This window comes from Danaus plexippus, chromosome 5 (assembly GCF_018135715.1).
Source record: "Danaus plexippus chromosome 5, MEX_DaPlex, whole genome shotgun sequence".
Classification (NCBI taxonomy): domain Eukaryota; kingdom Metazoa; phylum Arthropoda; class Insecta; order Lepidoptera; family Nymphalidae; genus Danaus; species Danaus plexippus.
This window is the reverse complement of record NC_083539.1, coordinates 2,975,202-2,994,897: the sequence shown is the minus strand read 5'-3', so window position 1 is coordinate 2,994,897 and position 19,696 is coordinate 2,975,202. Positions and strand designations below refer to the sequence as shown.

At 27.1% G+C, this 19,696-nt stretch overlaps 1 protein-coding gene and 1 pseudogene across 1 annotated transcript; one reads left to right on the top strand and one right to left on the bottom strand.

Annotated features, from left to right (window-relative positions):
• Positions 1-5,354: 5,354 nt before the first annotated feature.
• On the top strand, positions 5,355-7,128 carry LOC116769243 (uncharacterized; annotated as a pseudogene).
• An 11,025-nt stretch (positions 7,129-18,153) lies between these two features.
• On the bottom strand, positions 18,154-19,155 carry LOC116768987 (venom serine protease inhibitor-like). The gene is made up of 3 exons (XM_032659928.2): positions 18,994-19,155; positions 18,619-18,801; positions 18,154-18,278 (listed from the first exon to the last, which is right to left on the bottom strand). Exons 1-3 carry the CDS (start codon positions 19,076-19,078, stop codon positions 18,271-18,273), a joined length of 276 nt encoding a protein of 91 aa, XP_032515819.2. The 5' UTR covers positions 19,079-19,155; the 3' UTR covers positions 18,154-18,270.
• Positions 19,156-19,696: the final 541 nt, after the last annotated feature.

The following is a 19,696-nucleotide window of genomic DNA, read 5'->3' as shown; positions in this document are numbered from 1 at the left end:
CGAAACACGTTGTTTAATAATTCGTAATATAATCTATAATAAAGTTTTTAATGCATTTTTCAAATCAGTACTTTTTGCATTTAACCATGTTTAATCTAATTATTTTGAATTTACTTAATTAATTAATTAATTTTGAAATAACGGAAATCTAATTACAGTTAATGATTACTGAATAAATAGTATTATATTTTAGTAATATAATGTACTTATTAAAAATACCTTAAGGCGAATGTGAAGGTCCTCAAATAATAATTAAATGTTTGAGCAATGAAATACAGTAAAAACTTTTTGTAATGTATTCTAAATTTAAAAAAATATTGTAAATCAATTAAGATATAATTAACAGCTGTGAGTACACAATGCTTAGATAATCTCACGATAAGTGGATTTTTCTACATTTAATGAAGATATACTCAACACTTTTGTACGATCCAAGTATTATAATGAACATTGAGTTTGATAGTTTTAGAGAGTACAATGTCATAAAGAAAAAAAGTTTTTATAAGAAACTGTGTACACTTTTCTCAGAATTAAAGCTTCTAGTATTCATATCTAAAGATACATAGTGATTTAAAATAATAAAAAGTTGTCCTATACATTTAATAAAAAGATAAAATAAATATTAGTAAGAAGCTAAGCTAGCTGTGGACTTATTAATATTAGATATTTATTATTTGTTATACGAAGTAGTAAATGACAAAGAATTTAATATTAATAGCTGTAGCGTATTCTTGAAAAAAAAAATCACTGAAGCGGTATAATCACGTAATAAGTAATAAGGTTGTATAATGGAGGTAATAACAGACAAACATTTATTGTTTATGATATAAACGAGTTTAAATTCTACACCTTTAGCTTACTATCAGTAATAATCAATGGCAGTAACCGGTTTATTTTATATAATGTAATAAATACAGTCTGTTCTAATAAAGTAGAGATAAATCTAATGTGAAGCCACTGTAACAAAACATATTTGGAAAAGAAAACCTTAAATCAATTGAAACTTTCCGAATTAAAATTATAATAAGCAAATTATAAAAATGTGTAGTCATAATAACATTAAATTATTTCACTTAACTTGGTTTTACTAAGAAACTATGACTTATAGATTGTACTGGTCTTATTTCGCGAGTCAAAACATTCTATCCAATGTTTAAGAGTTTTTAAAATGGGGCTGTTTTTATAAACAATGCAATTTCAGTTACCTCAATTTGTATCCATTCTACCAGAAGTCAAACGGCAATTTATAAAGTAATTGCATGGTCCTCTACAGCGTTTACCATCCGAAGATATGTGTTGGTAGTGAAGTATATAATCATTTCTATATAAACACTGTATTCAAGATTGTATTTGTATAAAGCAATGTCATAAATCATTCTCAAAGGTTTTAATCTATTTTGCGTGGATTTAATAAAATAATTCCTTTGTGAACTATGTATTCATCACGGGAGACGTATTTATCATTGCCGGTCGTAAATCGTTGAGCGGATTCGAACGTTATTGTTGATCTAGGAACTATTACCGAAGTCCTTGACAAAAAAAAATTCTTTCGCTGTCACAGAGTAGTGTTTAAAACATTTTTAATCGAAGCTCTTAATTAAATGAAAATGTTGATGTTAAATTTTATGTACCATAACACATTAGAGTTTATTTAAAGTTTTCACTTATTTACGCTGTTTACAAGGTAAAAAGAAATATCATTCCACTAATGGACCATTCATACATGTGGGTACAGTGACGTAGGCATGCCCAGGGGTGTTCTTTTGTTGTTGCCTCGAGGCGTTGGCGAGAAAAAAACGCTCGTATATATATTACCCGTAACAGAAAACTTGTGATTTCAATAGGGAACATAACAATCACGTCTGAAAATGAAGTTTAAACGAAAGATATATGAAAATGAACAAACATCTGTAAATAGGTTATATATGATGAAATTAAAAATATCTCTATGCAAATTTCCAAGTACCTAATGTTCTGTGGGTAATTTATCCAATGACCGTCATCTTTACGAGGCGCTGGCAAAAGTCTAGCATAGTTTATAAACATGAAGAGCTTTAATATTTCTGGAAGATTTTATATATATTGAAGAAAAACGACCATAATATTTTTCGCCTCACTGGTTATTCGAAATAGATTCTTTTTGCGTAAGAGTTAAGAAATGTATTGTGTTACGCGTAATCCTTGATTATGGGCATATTTGGTACTGAATGTGATAGTTATCTTAATGAAATGTAGAATAAATATGTTATTATAATTTAGATACAATTACCTACATGTTATATGTTGATGTACTATAAATTCTAATCACCAATATTATATTATTATAAACTAATATTTTACAAATAAACTAATATTATTATATTGTGTTCTTTGAGATATGTTAATTTTTAAACGAATTTTAACAAAATGTGTACACATATTAAAAATACGTACATAAATAAAGTGCATTTTTACTATTACTCAAATTCTTAATTTAATATAAGCGAATCAATACAATGTAATTAATTACTTAGTAAATTAATAACAAATAGACAGTGATTTTAATGAAAGTTATAGAAAAATATTTCTAAATCACGTAACTGTTGTTCTAGTTTAATTTAAAACTGTTTTCATCTCGGACTTCCATTCCACTGCTGTTTCTGACACGCCATAACTCTTAAGACCTTTCTCATTTTATCAATATTTTTCTCCGACTTCTATTATAACTACAGCTTGGAACATACATATGTATAATTGCAATAAAGTTTAACTTAATATTGAAAACTATATAGGTCAATTAGTTTCATCGGTATAAATATATTTTATTTATGATTTAATTAATTTAAATTTCATATTAGAAAATTAATTAAAATAAAGAAAAGAGTTTAAATTAAGAATAAACTGAACCAAGGAATATTCGTACGAAGATTGTTATTTTGAATAAATTTAAAAATGCAAAATTGTCAATTGATTATTATGACTTATACATAAAATGCAATAAAAATTAAATGGTAAATATATTAATTAAATTTTGTTGTATATTTGATATGAATATTAAAATGTTATTCTATCATTCCGAAACGCCTGAAGCAAATAAACCTGAATCTGCTTGTACAAGCAACACTCAGAGCAGAATGTTTTGATACTGGAAAAGTAATATTTGACAAACCCTTGTACATAACTAAATTGTAGGTAGATAATGGTTAAAATTTAGATGTTTAAAATTAGATTTCTATTATTATTCATATATATGATGAATTAAGCTCCTAAACATAAAAAAAACTTATAATTTAACAGTAACATTTCGCTGCTGGTAGTGTCGCAAATATATTATTAATATCTCTTTGTACCACAAGATCCTGTGACTGTGAAGTTATAATCCAAGAAAATTGTTGAAATGTCAGGAAAAAAATATTCTCATCCTGTCTATTTATTAGATTTTAAACGAAAATCAAATGTTATTAAGTGTTATACATTTATTTTAATATTTTATTGTTATCAAAAAGTTACTATTTTAATCGATTGACCTTATATTTTAATGAGTTCAATTAAAGATTTAAAACTTATTCAATTAAATGGACTAAAATTCTAATATTTTCAACAGGTGTGTTTTATTTCTGCAATTTGTTAAGTGTACTATTAATATTCTGGATTTTATTCGCTTTTTTACGTACAACGTATTCTAAGATTTTAAATATTATGTGAGTAGATTGAGCCTACCTGTAACATTAATTAAAATGAAGGGTCAGTAAAGATAAATGTATCCCTTAAAAGCTCTTTAAGGCTACGATATGGTCGTGATACGTTAAGAGGGATCAACCCCTGTCAATAAATTAGAACTTTCCTACTAAATACAAATATTTAACTGCAAATAACTATTTTAAGTTATTTGTGATTTTTAATAAGCAATTAAAATCATGATGAAAGGTCTATCTTATAGAGCCATTATTTGAAAAAAAAATAAACATTGTTGTAGTTTTTGTCAGGCGTGAATTATTTTTTTAAAGTATTACCGGTTGAGAATATCATGTCATTATTACGAATAGAAATGCATTTTTCCTACAGATCACACACTTTATTCATATACTTCAAGTAATATATGTATGACTAAAAATAAAGTAGAATGTTGAAAAGCCAACATACTTGAAAAAAAAATGTCTAAAGAAATAAAAAACCGACAGTATTATTTTTAAACACAGTATAATGATGTGCCTTTGAAATTTCACTAGACGCTATCAATAGTATTGAAGAGCCGACTGGGTCTTAATGCGCTTAAGTAGACAGAATCCGCTCATTCCATTAACTTCGTTCCTGTCATTAAGGTATTTTGTAAATATGTCGTGAGTTTACTTGAAAGGATTGTGTGTCAATAGAAATTACTCAGCGATTACTCAATAAGTGACTAGTAAGTCGACGAAAATTTAACATGTCGTGTCACAATGAGTACTTAATTTAAAATAAGTATTCACACAGAACGTCAACATTATATATGTAAAGTTAATAATGCAGTTCTGGCTTTTATAAACGAATTATATAAATAACTTTAACTTATTTAAAAAATTTGAAAGCAGAAGTATCTACTGTAAAATACCAATATTTTAAACAACCAGCGTCTTTACACCAATTTTCATAGATACTCCCGCTCATATTGGTGGAAGCGTGATATATATATAATACTTCAATTTTATAATATTTCTATCAATTTGAGCGTAAATAACCGTTGTTTTTAATATAAATCTAAGTCAGCTATGACGTAAGGATAAAAATAATTTACTATGTTGGAAAAATAAGAAGGATGTAGTCATATAATTTCACTAATTATTTATATTTATCCTCGTATAATGATTTAAGTAATTTTTAGTTTTATAAAATGCAAATACATGACTTATTGTAATATTCACTTTTTTATACGTAATGAGGAGTAAACGGACAGAAGTGTCACCTATCGTCAGATGCCTTGTCACATATCCAGAAAAATTTACAGCGCTTTTATGAGAGTGAGAGAGAGAGAGAGAGAGAGAATGAGCTCATTTCTAGTAGGTTGCTATCTACAGGTATTTATATCTATGTGTATCGGTCCAGGGGGCAGTTTGGGTGAACTGAAAACCCATGAATGATGGTGATGCAAGTTCGACGAAAGTTTAAAATATATATCAAACCTAACAATTTATAAGGACATTCATTCAAGCGTTAAGTAATACAAACTGAAGACTCATAAAAATATTTACTTTATTATTGGTGGTCTTAGTTTGAAAATCTAAAGCACACATTGATTCTTAAAACTTCTGTTGTTAATGTATAAGTGATTATTGTAATCTCTTATTCTGATGCACATACTCATTTTATTCCTAATATATTTGAAAAGAAGTGTAATAATGTCGTGGGTGACCTTGTCGCTTCAACATCACAGTCAGTGTATTCTGTCTCATCAATTATATTGCTTGTGTATCTTGAACAAATGTTTACTTACAGTTGCAATTCTCATGTATTGGATATGCTTTGTAAACACAGGTAATATAGCCTATGATTTTATTTAGTGATTAGGCTAATTACTACAGCAGCGATGAAATCGTCTTAGTGTCTTATTTTATTGGTAAAGTAGTATGCATTTAATACTAAACGAAAAAAAACAACCTTGTAAAAACACATTATTACATGTTTGTTCTTCAACAAGGTATTCCTAAAATATTTTTCAAAGGTAAATTTCTTCAGATTCATCTGGAAGACATGTGGTAGGTTTTTTCGTTAATTAATTCAAATCTTTTTCATTGTTTCTAAATTTAGAAAATTAGAAAAAGACACCATTTCTATCGGTTCATAATAATCAAATTAACACGGTAATTTTTTTTTAAACCCAATTTCAATGTAACATCTTGAATTGAAATATCCAAGTTCTAAATGTCAAATGTCAGCTCCAGCCAAAGCACTAAATTTAATTCGTATTTTTCTAAGCAAAAGAATTTGGTATAATATATTTTTAATATCATATTGTTATATTTAATATTTTTTGTAAGTATATAAAGAATGTGAATATAATGAAATGTTTGTCGAATGTGCACATTGTGGACCGAAAACCTGCAAAGAGCTTGGGTATCCGATGCCATGTAGCAGCGCTTGTATGACACATTGTGCTTGCTTTAACGGCTATGTAAAAAGTCCTGAAGGAACGTGTATATTAAAAGAAGACTGCCGTAAGTTTTACCATTTACCATACTTAATTTGAAGTCATATCCTCTCTTATATCTTAATTCAGAATATGGCCTGAAATAAAGCTAAAATATTTTTAAAATCCAAATAAATTTCATATAAAAAGTTTTATACATGATTTAGAACACTAAGACATCATGTCTTCATCAATTGTAATAGAAAAAAGATTTTCATATTTATTATTGTATTTGGAAGGTGTTTCTTATGTTCTGATTTATTTAAATAAAGCTTCACGTGGTGAAGATAAAAATGCTAGTTCTGGACGCGCAAACCATTGCGGACGAATGTGCTCTGATTATAGATGACAAAATATGTTTAACTGTTTGTCGGTATAATAGCTGCGACCGCAAACCTGGCTATGTTTTTCATGACACGCAAAAAATACGTGTCTTACCAAATGATTGTTTTGAGTTTTATATGGTTTCATTGTATCAAGATTATTATTTAAGACCTTTTTTGTTTTATCAAAATATTGTTTTTAGAAAGCAAAAGGTACTTTTAAAATTATTAAGTGGATAAAATTAATGACGATATTGAATTAATATGTAAAAACGCATCGGAACTGCATGTTTTAATGGATGATATTAAACATAGTTGTAACTCAAAATGAAGCCATGAGACAATACACGAAATACTGAATCTTCAAACTGTCTTATCAATTGTGATGTTACTAAATGCAATTACATGAGCGATTATGTTCCCTACACAATTATTTGACTATTCATTTGATGGAAACTTAGTTTACTCCGGACTATTAAAATTTAATCTCAATAAGCTGAGCTGAACAGCTGAGAGGCTAAAATATTCGAAGGGCTTTTTGAAAAAATATCCTGGTATGATAAGAATTCTACGGACATAATTATTTTCAGGATTCTTAACACAATTTGAAATAAAAAAGTATATTAATGAAAAGACTATTCTTTAATTAACGAAAAATCACAGTTTATTAATCCCCAAAACCTTCCTTACGTAAACAGTTATTAGATTTCGTGTCTGCAATATCAATACAAAACAGATATAAATTTATAATACATAAGGATACTAAGGTCTGGCACGGAGCATATTTCTTCGAAAATGTGGAAACACTTATGTATCTAAGCGAAATAACATGGTAAGTACTAAACAGTTGAAATTACCAGAGAAACCGTATAGAATATATGTATTTTAATGTATATTTAACTATAAATTATTGTTAAATAAAAAGTTATTGTTATTGGCATTCAATTATTCATGTCAGTTATACAAACTTTATTTTCAAAAAAAGTGGAAAAACTGAAATATATGCCTATATACGACTATAAGCTATTTTATTAGAGGGGAGGGGGTTATTTTCTATGTGAAATCAAATAGATTTTTGCTATACGTAATCTCAAATTGTATACAGATCCATTTGTAAACAATCTAAATAAAACATGAGTAAAACAAAAGCGATAACTAAACCTATGATTATCTTACAATATCTCGAAGGTTGCTTGTAAGGAAATTGTAAGGAAATATAATATACAATAAGCAACTGATTTGAATATTCATCAGTTTAAAATGTTTACATTTAAAATGGTTTAACAAAAGTTCAAAATGAGGAGAGTGCAAATAATGCGAAAGGCGTTTTATTGTGAAAGGGGGAGCAATATTTATAAAAGGTCTCGCACTTTCTGTAATTATTAAAAGTTAAGGAAAAGATAAAAAATTTGCAAAGAAAATAAATTTGTTTCTTGATAAACACCATTTTATATTAAGTACAGTCATAAATATAATTATCTTACCATTTAATGAATGTCGGGTTGAAAACGTTTGTGGCACGGTTTTGTCCCAACAAAAATATTTTTGTCGTTTCTCGTTTGGAATAATTTTTCGGATATATATATATATATATATATATATAGAACTAACATTTATGAATACAATGTGAGAAATTAAATTCCATCTGTTAAAATTATTGCATTTGTAAATAATAACAGAATCAAATCATTTTCATTAAATTGAAAGTAAGGATCTTTGTCCATGCGACGGCGGAGTCTACATTAATTCAAGAGTAAACTTAAATAATTCAAAATTACTTTGAGATTTCATTTGAATTGGGTAAAATCTAATTTACACTTAGGTACATAATCTAAGTTAAAAACAGTTGATTAATGAAGTTTCGTAACTTTATAATTCCATATTGACAATAATACTCAAGTAATGAGTTCCGTCTTTTATTTCTTGAGATAACATAGGGATTAATATTTAATCTTCTGAAGAATAAATTTTCTATCTAGGAATTTCTTTCATTTATTATGATAAAATCTCTCGAAAGTTAGTTCATCTCCATTTTATCATATCAATCTTGATTTAAGACTTCGTCATTGAAGTTCTTCTTAATATTACATTTTATAAATAGAAGTCGGAATCCATATATTATCTGACTAAGTAAAAACTTATATTACGGAGGTAAAAATGGGTTTATTTTCTTATGAAATTCAAATGAGCAATTTTTTTATATAACAAATGTGTTTCATTATTAAGGTTGCTTATTAGCTTCTTACGTACAATAAATTGCAAGGGTTATCTTATTACACAATAGGTTACGAATATATTGTCTTAAATCACGAGCATTAACAAGTTTTAGTCAATCTTTATAACGTTTGAGAAACTTAAATTTATTTTATGAGATAATTTTTAAGTAGTCCATTGTTCTGTTAAAGAAAAGTGTAACCTGCTAAAAATCTCTATCATATCCGTAACGAGAAAATAATTCTGTATAACGCTGTAAAAGAGTGTTACATACAGTCCATGAGTAAACTTATATATAATAAAATATTTGGATAATCCGATAAGGTCCGATTATCTATGTTAAAAAAATTGTGTCAAACATTGATGTATTTCATTTCAACTATTTTTTTTTACTAGAAGTGTTTAGATACAATCTATAGCTAAAGTACAGTTATCTTTGTCTAATCAATACTAAAATTATAAGTAGAGAAATAACGTATACACCTCACGCTTCGCTTTAAACAAAATTATAATAATAATATGAATTAATACTGTATACTTAATAAAACATTAAAAGGTCTCTCAAGTAAACATAAGTGTCTACTGTAAACGTTATGTTTATTTTCTTACATCATAAAATAGTTTGAGTAATAATTATGCTAAGTATCTTTAACTATTTAATGTTTATCTTCAACAAGTTCTTGGCAACTCACAGAGTCACGCAAGTGTATGTAGATCTTAAACCTCGTTTATAGTTTAATATCACAATTGTTTATCAGTGTATATTAAGTGTTTAAATTGAATTTATATTTCAATCTCAAATATTAATCTCATTTAAAGTTTTGAGAATATTGCAGTAACGCCCTAGACGCGGACTCTTATTATTACCATCAGAGGTGTTAATATATTTTTAATCGACTTGCTTATCTGTTTATACGTATAAAAAATTTAAATATTGTTCGCAAGTAATACGGACGTCTTAAATCAGACAAAGTCAATATTCTAGACAAAATAATAAATTATGCAATAATATCTCCAGCTGCATCTGATAGTAAGTTATAAATTTTTTTGTTATCTATATTTTATTATTTTATTTAAGAAAGATTATAACTGCCTGTCGAATAAAGGAATAATAAGTTTGCACCCACGTAAAAGGCATTAAAGAACATAGAGAATTCCATATCTATACTATCCTTGTAGAAAAAGATAATCTGTAAAATATTGTAATTTTTTATATATCTCATAAGTTGCAATATTACTTTCGTCCAGGATCCTAATATACCCCGTTGTTATTTTAACACGTACGCATATTCCGAGTTGTAAAAAAGGCGAGAATTTTGCTGGAATAAAAATTTGCTTATTTGTGAAAAGTTTTTGCTGCAAAAAGGTATAGCAGGGAATATCCATTACCGTAAAATACAACATTAAGAGTAGAAAGTAAAAGCGAATGATACTGTTGCTACTGATCTTAAAAACGAGAGGTAATGTTTTAAAACTTACAGTCTAAAAAGTATGCCTGGTCATTTGTATACAATAACCAGTAAATATTTCAAATGTCACATTAATTTTGTGGTCGAAGAGACCACTAACACTAAAATAGTTATAATATTAATATTAAAAATATTAAAAGGTATCGAATCTTTAAAGAAAAATAAGTTAATAGATATACATATGTGGAGAATGAGGACTTATTGTCTAAAGGTATTATAGGTACCAATTTGTTTAGTTTAGTCGATCATTAACAATCGTAATAGCAGTTCACTAAAACATTACAATTGTGAAGAACGTTTTAAATTTCATAAAATTTAAGATCCCATCTCAATCATTTTATGTATATGTTATCAAATATTTATCTTTATATTTTTTTTTGCCATCAACGAAGAGACAAATAAGAATTTCATTGGAAAATACTTCGACATTTGATCCTTTCCTTTTAACTTTACTGTAAATATTTGCAAGCATTAACTGCTTACCTCAGCGGATGTAATGTAAATATTGTGATGTAAAAACATGTTGTATACCTACATTAAATCTATCTTTGATATATTTACAAATAAATATACATATGTATTGACACGTATTGATAAAGGTCATAAATACTAAAATAATTTTGTTACAGCCACATTATAAAGTTTTGTTTTAAAACAGACAACGTGGAACGCAGTTTCTTAAAAATTTAATTTTTTGTTCAATAAATAAATCAATGACAGTTTGTGTAAAAATTATGTTGCGATCTTTTCTTCTCATTATAATTGATATCATTATAGTATAATGATGAAGTTGTACCGTTAAGGTGTTCCCACAACGATTATTCCGACACCTTAATATTTTTTTAATCCTGTTATATACTAAATCATCACATGGAGATAAGGAAACAAAAAATACATAAGCATTACTCATAACATAACTATATTTAAAATAGTTTGAACGCAACAAATATATAATAATGACTTGCTTAAAATTTCATGGTCACGACTGGTTTTTAACTCTCTGGCGTTATAAATTTCAGAGAGATGTGTAAATGGATAGACTATCCGAAATGTATGTAAATGTTACATTTTATTATTCATTCAAGTATATATCATTTTAATTAATTAAACGTTTCATTTTTTAAAAACCCATTATCTTTATAGATAGTAAAGTAGCCCAAAAAAAAAATATAACTTTACTTCTATAAAGATGTTTTTTTTTTTGTAAGAGATCTAAAGACAATATTTCAATTAGAGAATAGTTCTTTATGATACTTTGTTATATCAACAGGCTGTTATATCTCTAGACAATAAAAATACCTTATTAAATGTCAAGTCCAATATAACGATATTGTGATTAGAAAAGATATTTAAAGAAATCTGGGAAAAAACTAAATGCACATTTATAGAAAAGGTTTCACAATAAAATTAATTTTTTAATTAATTTTAAAGTTTTACCATGATAAAACTTTTTACGATATTTCAGAAAAACCTGTCGTCATTTGTAATAATAAAAATACATGGATTAACAAAATTTGCAATTGTTTAATTCTTAGTTCCATATTTTATACTTAATTAAAGTTAATGTAAATTTAATGATAACTTCCTTCAGGGTACGCGTTATTGCTTTCGGAACCTCAAACTATTTGTAATTAAACTCTCAGTTAAACTTTGTTTTCATGTCTTCCTCTTGATCTTTTAAATAAATGGCAGTAATTAATTTTACCGTATTATTTTGTTATACCGTATTACTTAATTATTTTGTTTTCTCATTTGAGGTATACTCATCATAGTATATTTTGCAGAAATAAATAGTTTTTGGTAGTAAACGCAACATAAATTCAAACACGCATCAATACGCATTCTTCCTTCTTCTACCTTTCTGTAATTATTTCGTAGTGTATTTTTTTTTATTAAAATATATATATGCATTGTTATCTTTTTTAAAGTAGCTTAAAACAAAAAAAACAGCATCTTGATGTAGTAAGTAAGATTTTCAGCAGTAGTTTGTTTCAATAAAATCTGAATTATAGATTGAAATTTAAATGTAGACCCATATTTCTATTTAATTCGACATTTATATAACTTTGGCGAATCGTATTACAAAAACCCACTTTTACATAGTTTCCTTTTTTATACATAGTTATATCAGGAGTTAAAAGTTTATGTCTGTCTAAAATATTAATAGGTTTTGTCAAAAAAGTAGTTAAGAATAAAATTTGCATTTCTAATGGGACAAAATGTCTGACTGTCTCTTTGTCTACGAACAGATTTTTCTTTTCTCTGAAAGGGAATATTTTTTTAACATAATCGAGTGAAGTTAATTCTACGTTGAAGAAAGGACGGCACTCTTTAGTCTTTTAATAAATATACTATATACATTTAAAAAGATTTATATTTCAATTATGGTTATTTATACTTATTTCTAGTTGAATTTAGAATTTTTAAGTAACGGAACATAAATTGGCTTCCATTTTTTAACTTATTTTGAAATTAGACGATAATTAACATGGCTTGTTTTTAATGAAAAGATAATTTTGATGGGCTTCACTTGCTTATGGAAGCTTTCGTATATATAAAAATGTAATTTAATTTGTATATATTTATCAAAAGTGTGGATACTCTTCTAATTAAGGAAATTTTATAGTATCTATTAAAAGAGAAGATTTTCCCGTTAAGATCTCATACAAAAAAATAAACCAAATAATATTAAGGTCTGAAGACATAATATCATTTAGCACATACGTTCACCCCGTTGAAAAACGTTCGTGAATTTTTGTGAATAAAAAGGCCCTACTTTAAGTAATGTTTTTGTTACCAAAAAGGCTCTGTTAAAAATCATCTTGCCTGAGATTGTTTGTTACAATTTATCTTTAGGGTAAAATAAAATACACATCCTAATTTTGTTTTTGGTTTTAACATTATATAAGAAAAAATTGAATTATACATTTATCATTTATGAAAGCTTAGGAAAATATTATATTTGTATATTTAAAAGAACAAGAGTTATAAATTTACATTCAAATAAGAGTTATGAGTTATTTTAAACGTTAATATTATAGATTCTATAATATTAATTTAACTGGTGATATTAACGTTAAACAGTAGCAAGAGCAGTAAAATTTTCTTTCGCAAAAGAATTTAAATTTTTTAAGTGTTAATTGACCACTTTCCTAAGATATGACCGTTTATTGTAATATTTTATTGTTATAAGAATATTTAAAGTAATGTTCCCCCCATAAGCCAATGTTAATGGTTTATTATTTTTTAGTAAAAAAGTTACATCGTATTCTCTCTTATCCCAGAAAATTTAATTTCGTATCTGTACGAGCAAACCTAATAACTATTTCTGTTTTGATTACCAGCAGAACTCAAAATAAATAAACAAGGGACATTGTGGTTTGCTTTGATGCAAGATAAGCCAAATCTATTGCTGTCGGGATACTCCGAATAGGAAGCAAACGCTTATCCCAAGTAGGTGCCTTGACTTACGATCACATAATAAAACGAAGATGCAGTAGCTTTTATTCGAATAACAACTTTATCTTGAAAACACTTAGAGTCGTTTTTAAATAATAAAGAATTGCTATTTTTAGTGTAAATAGTGTTGAGGTGTTTTTGGATATTCAGATGTTTCAGCGGAAAAGGAAAAATTATTTTTGCTTTCTCTTGAAATTTAATTTGGAATTCGTTTTAAATTTACCCAAAGTATTACCACAAAGTTATTTAATTTTGCAATGTTTCATAATTTAAAGTGACGAAGTTTTGTGACATTCGCAGAATTAAAAAAATAATAGATATAATTTTTCATATACTACATAATTTTAGGAAATGTGTATTTATTATATAAAAATTATTATTTGTGAACCATACTAAAGTGTTTCAAAAAAATTGTTAGTCACATTTGTTAGAGTTAATGCTATAATATATATATGTATATATATATATATAGTGAAATTATAAGTAATAGTAACGAATGACTCGATGCTTGAGCACTGTTTTTCACTATACTGACACAACAATATATCGAACGTTACAACTACAAAATGAAGAGATAAATTACAATAAAGATTATTTTCAATAAATATGCAGATCTATTATAAAAAATTCGTTAAAAAATTTCTTTAGAAAGGTTCTTGAACTTCTCAAGGGAAAATGTAATGGAGTCAGGAGAGCATATACTACATAGTTACATGTTTCTGAACGTTTTCTTTGTTTTATAACGGAAACAAGACAGGAAACTAGCTCTTTTTCATTATTTTTCAAAGGTTTCTGATTCCCCTTTGAACCACAGATAATTTCCTCTGTCTTCAGTTAAAAAAATTGAAAACATATTGTTAAAAATAAATATATCATTGTTTTGTTACTTTAAGGACTCGAAAGACTGTAGGTAAAAGGAATGAGACAATAAAATTTCTTGAAAACGCATTTGTATTTTATAAGTTTTTTGTTGGAAAGTATTTGGTATTTGTGATAAATCGTTGAAGTGTCTTTAAAAATACGTCAATAATATAGTTTCCTAACGTAAATTATACCATTTAAGTTAGTCGATATACAAATGTAATGATTTTAATACGTTAGGATTATAGCAAATGTTTGAAAATTTTACATTTTTTTATGGTAATGTACTATATATGAAAGCAAAATAGATACATTGATTTATTTAAAATGCTTATTATAAATTTAAAATAATTCATAGTCATACACTATCCACCTCTAAGGTATTAACTTATAGGGTTGTGAAAAAATAAAATTATTTTTTGATGTATATAAATTTGTGTTAGCGTACTATGAGGCTGGCATACTTACAATTTATAAAGCCTAAAGAGGCTAAAGTGACTTAAAATAAATAAATAATTATAACTCAAATAACAGAGTATTTAAAATTCACAGTTCTTTTAAGATTAATTATAAGAATTTAAAAGTTAACAATTCAAGGAATTAAGGACAGGTTTTGTTTTCGGTTCACAAAGCGTAAAATTTTCTACAAACAAAGAATTCTCTTTTCACATTAATTTAATTGCCTGTTTGGTGCTTTTGGCTAAATTTATTCGTTAGTCAATTTTATCTTAGTATCTTAGTAGATCAAGGAAATAATACGAATTAATGCCTAGAAGTGTTACCAAGGAATAAAAAGGTCATTGATGTAGGCTATCGTAAAAACCATACATATATTCTTAGACATCTAAAAATTTGTAATTTTACTTAAAAAAATATAAAATACGTTTAATGTGAAATATAAACAAACAGATACACACGGATGAACTCAAAGATTTATGTTTCGTTATGTACAAAACATAATTGTATTTTAGAATAAAACAATAAAATTTAAAGGAATTAAAAGTACTATTACTGATAGTAGATTTACACTCGCTTGTGAGTCACGAGACGAGGCACGAGCCAAAACACAAGGTGAGAGTGTAAATAGTCACTCGCGGCTCCCCTCGCTTCTTGTCTCGCGCCTCGCAGCGCTCGCGTCCGTAGGTGCGAGCTGTGATACGAGACGAAGGACAAGACGAGGTACGAGGTGAGAGTGTGAATGTAGTATTACAATTTACAAAAAATTTTACATACATTTTCTTGTGTTCATAATAGCAATATACATATTAAGTATTCATGCAAAACAATAAACATGGTAAAACAGTTTTTCTTTAAGCCAACCAAAATTTTGCCCCAATATAGACATTTCTAATGCGGAAAATTTTAACTTTCCTACCTGAAATGTTTACATGATAAAATAACTAATTAAATTATATAAGGTTCCCGGATGGAAGTAATATTGTGGCTATGTTTAGAAATAATAAAACAGGTATTTCTCAGTGTCAGGAAGAAGCTCGGCTACTAACTAATACACGCTCATGATGGGACATTCATTTCCTTAAATCAATTTTATGTCTCATATTTTAACTACCAGCCATCCACGATCATAGACATGTAATATTTTTATGGTATAGGTATATTTATGTGTAGTATGTGTAGATTCATAAACTTTATAGGTCTACTAAGCATTAATATAAATTCGTAAAAACAATATAATATTTACATAATTTTTAATCATTATTATTTACACTTTATTTCGTATAGCTCTAGATACAGAACTAAAATATATGGTAGTAACAGTCTGTAAAGGTAAAGGTTTTTAACATAACCTGATAGTGCATTCATATAAAATTGTCTCCTAAAATTCATATATTACAAGAGAAAGCGTAGATCATTGTCTAATTTTACTTATTTTTTTGTAAAGTTTTTTGAAAGTTAATTTATATAGTCTAGTATAAAACGATAGCTATAGAAATAGCTATCTAGTATTTTATTCTTTTGAATAGCAATAGTGTATTGTCATCAATTAAATCATCAGCAATTTAGTTTGGAGTTCAAAGTTACAAGAGCCTTTATTGTTGTTGAATGGAATCTGATTGACGTCGCTGTTACAATAACAAACATCGAAATGAAGAGGAAAAAATGACGTCACGTTCACATGAGTTGATGGTTTGGTTTTAGTATTTATTAGTGGCAGTGATATTGTACTTGGTCATTGTTTTGAAGTACTGTTCGTTAGCAAGGACTCTTGTTACTAGAAAATGGCTCCGTGACATATATAAAAATACTTTATTATAAAATGCATTACAAATATAAGTAAACAAAATATTGGCAGCCTCAAAAGAGGTGAGAGTCATGACCGTGAGGGTTTGAGGAGCATCATTTTATTTGTTCATTTTTATGTATCTTAAAAACAGTTTTATTGATGTAAACGTGATTTTAACTCTTAGAATATTTTTAAAACATGTCTGAAAAATTCATGCAACTATTAAAGTCTTCTTAATCTTTACATATTCCATACTTAAAATTACACATTAATTAATATATAACTGATATCAAATTTCATAAAATTGTATTAATAACAACACCTTTTCAAAATATAAATTTTTAATAACCAAGTCATTTAAACTTCGAGCAAACTTTAAGAGAAAAATTATTAAATTGTTAGGGATCATTTAAAATAGTATTAAATTTTAGTCAGTCTGCAATGTAAAATTCTTGGTGTAAACTATTTAAAAACAATAAAATATTCGGATTGGAAAATTCCAGCTGAAAGGCAGTAGCTATCGGAGCTATCAAATTTCTTTTTGTAGAATAAAATTTATTTCTATTTTGATACTTGGTGCTTCAAGCATTTCCTTTTCCATTACGCATCTTTGTTTGTACGGTCTATTTGTGTTTCAGGATTGAGGTATAGCTTTGTATCAAAGGAATATATCGATATTTTTTAGTTTGTTTTAAATTGATTACATACAAATAAGAAATAGGTATACTTATTATATCATTTCACTTCAGATACAATTTTGAACCAAACAGGATATTACTAGACTAAGATAAAAAATGGTGAGAAAAACACAACAACGAGTAGATATTTTGACTTGAACAGAATTTAATTATTCGTTTTTTTGGTTAAAGCATTACTTTTTTGAAATTAATATAAAATAACGGATTGCAATCATTAAACTTACATCTCTAAATTTAATAAATAAAATATGATTTATTTTATAATAATATTAATTTGTTTCCGCGACTTACTCTGAAACTTTTAGCCGTCCAGACGAACTCTGTTATTTTTTAATTTTGGATGTTGCTAAGTAATTTATTTTTATTTTTGGTCGAAAAGCAAGAAAGGTAATGTTGATCCGTCCCTTGGTTCTAAGCTATCTCCCGCCAATTTTCAGTGAATTCCGTACAGCCGTAGTTGAATAATAAATAGTGTAACTAACAGATTTTCTTTTATAAGTACACATAAAAAATATTAGCATATTCTTAAATATGAAAATTTCTGGACAGCTAAGAATTCCTCTGAGATTTTCATAAAATATCAAAATAGAGGTTTGACTTCAAGGAACTAAATGTCTGTATGATTTAATTATTGTCCGAGTAGAATGATAATTTTTAAATAGAACTTTTTGTTAGAACTTTAACTTTGAAAAGAAATCCCTACCAAGCTACTTTCCAAATTATAACTTCAAACATCAAAAGATAATTTTAAGATAACTTCTTTATTACAATTTCAATACATAGAGAATAGAGATATTTATGAATGAAGGTTTCTTTCCTCGGTCCAATATCCGTCGCAAGTTTCATATGCAGTTGTCCATCAAATTGCTTCTGAAAAAATATTTGTTAAAATAATTACCAAGTTTTCTAAATTCATAATAAAATATTTATAAAACTGTAGCTTTTATTATATTATATTAATTATGTTTATCGTAATTTTATGTTTACTTCCGTTTATTTTTCCTTATATTTAAGTCAAACAATAATAATGATACTTTGCTTAGACACGTACAGATGCACAGGTATACATGAGCATCTATTAATATAAACTTAAAATAGGCAATGTAATTTTGGAATTTGAAGATTTTAACATGACCTTGTTTAGTGGTGTATATCAAAAATAAAACGAGGATCTTTGAGACACAGTTCAAAAGAAAGTTATACTTACAGCATTCCTTGTATGGTACGCAAACACCGTTTTCATTTCTCAAGTAATCATCTTTGCATTCGCACGACGGTAAATAACAACCGGCAGCAATCGATGGACATGGCGGAGGGTTTTTGAGGTGTTCACAAGTTTTGTAACAAACTTCTAGAGAACATTCTTTATATATTTCATTTGCTGGACAATCTGTAGTAATGAACAACGAAAAATTATAAATATTTTTTCAATAATAACATCTATTTATTAATGATCACTTATTTATAATACAATTTTAATGAGAAGCGAAAATATTTAAAATAAATACAGGTATATAAAGAATGTTACTTATTTCTCATTAACATCAAAATGATGTTATGCACTGCAAATTATTTTACTCACCCAATGGTTTTCTGGCCGGAGGTACAGCACATACATAGGATAAAAACAATGCGAATAAAACGCAGCAAATACTTAAATAATTCATCTTGCCGTTTCAAAGAATATCTCAATAATGGTCTTCAATACTCTTAAGCGAATATTTATAGCGGATTTAATGGTACAAACATAATCATACAGCAAGACAAGATCATAATAACAAGGAAAATCTCGTGAGGATTTCTAAGTTATCTATCCGTACTACACATCTTAGCAATTAACTATTTTATATATAAAAAATAATATTTTTTATAGTGGCATTAAATTATTGGTCAGGTTTTGTTTATCAAATTCTCCAATGGACTGGTAATTCCAGTAAATTAAATCGCTTTAAAGATTTTTGCTGAATCATCTAAATAAACCGAAATGTTTCGACAAGATTTGCATTAAAAGTGAATAAGTTTTTTATACTTAAAATGAAGCCTTATTTTGTTATATATAAAGTTGTTTTTCATTTAAGGAAAGTTATATTCTGTCTGATTCTCGATTGAAAGTCAAGGCAACTTAGAATAAATGTATACTCCTTGTAGTGTCCCGATGGCACTGGATGAGGTTTATCTCCTATAAAATCAAGCCACAACCTTCCTATTTATAAGTGGTGAAATGTCGATGTCGATGATGTATTAATTTCTATATATATACAGAGATAAAAATTGTTGCTGTGGCG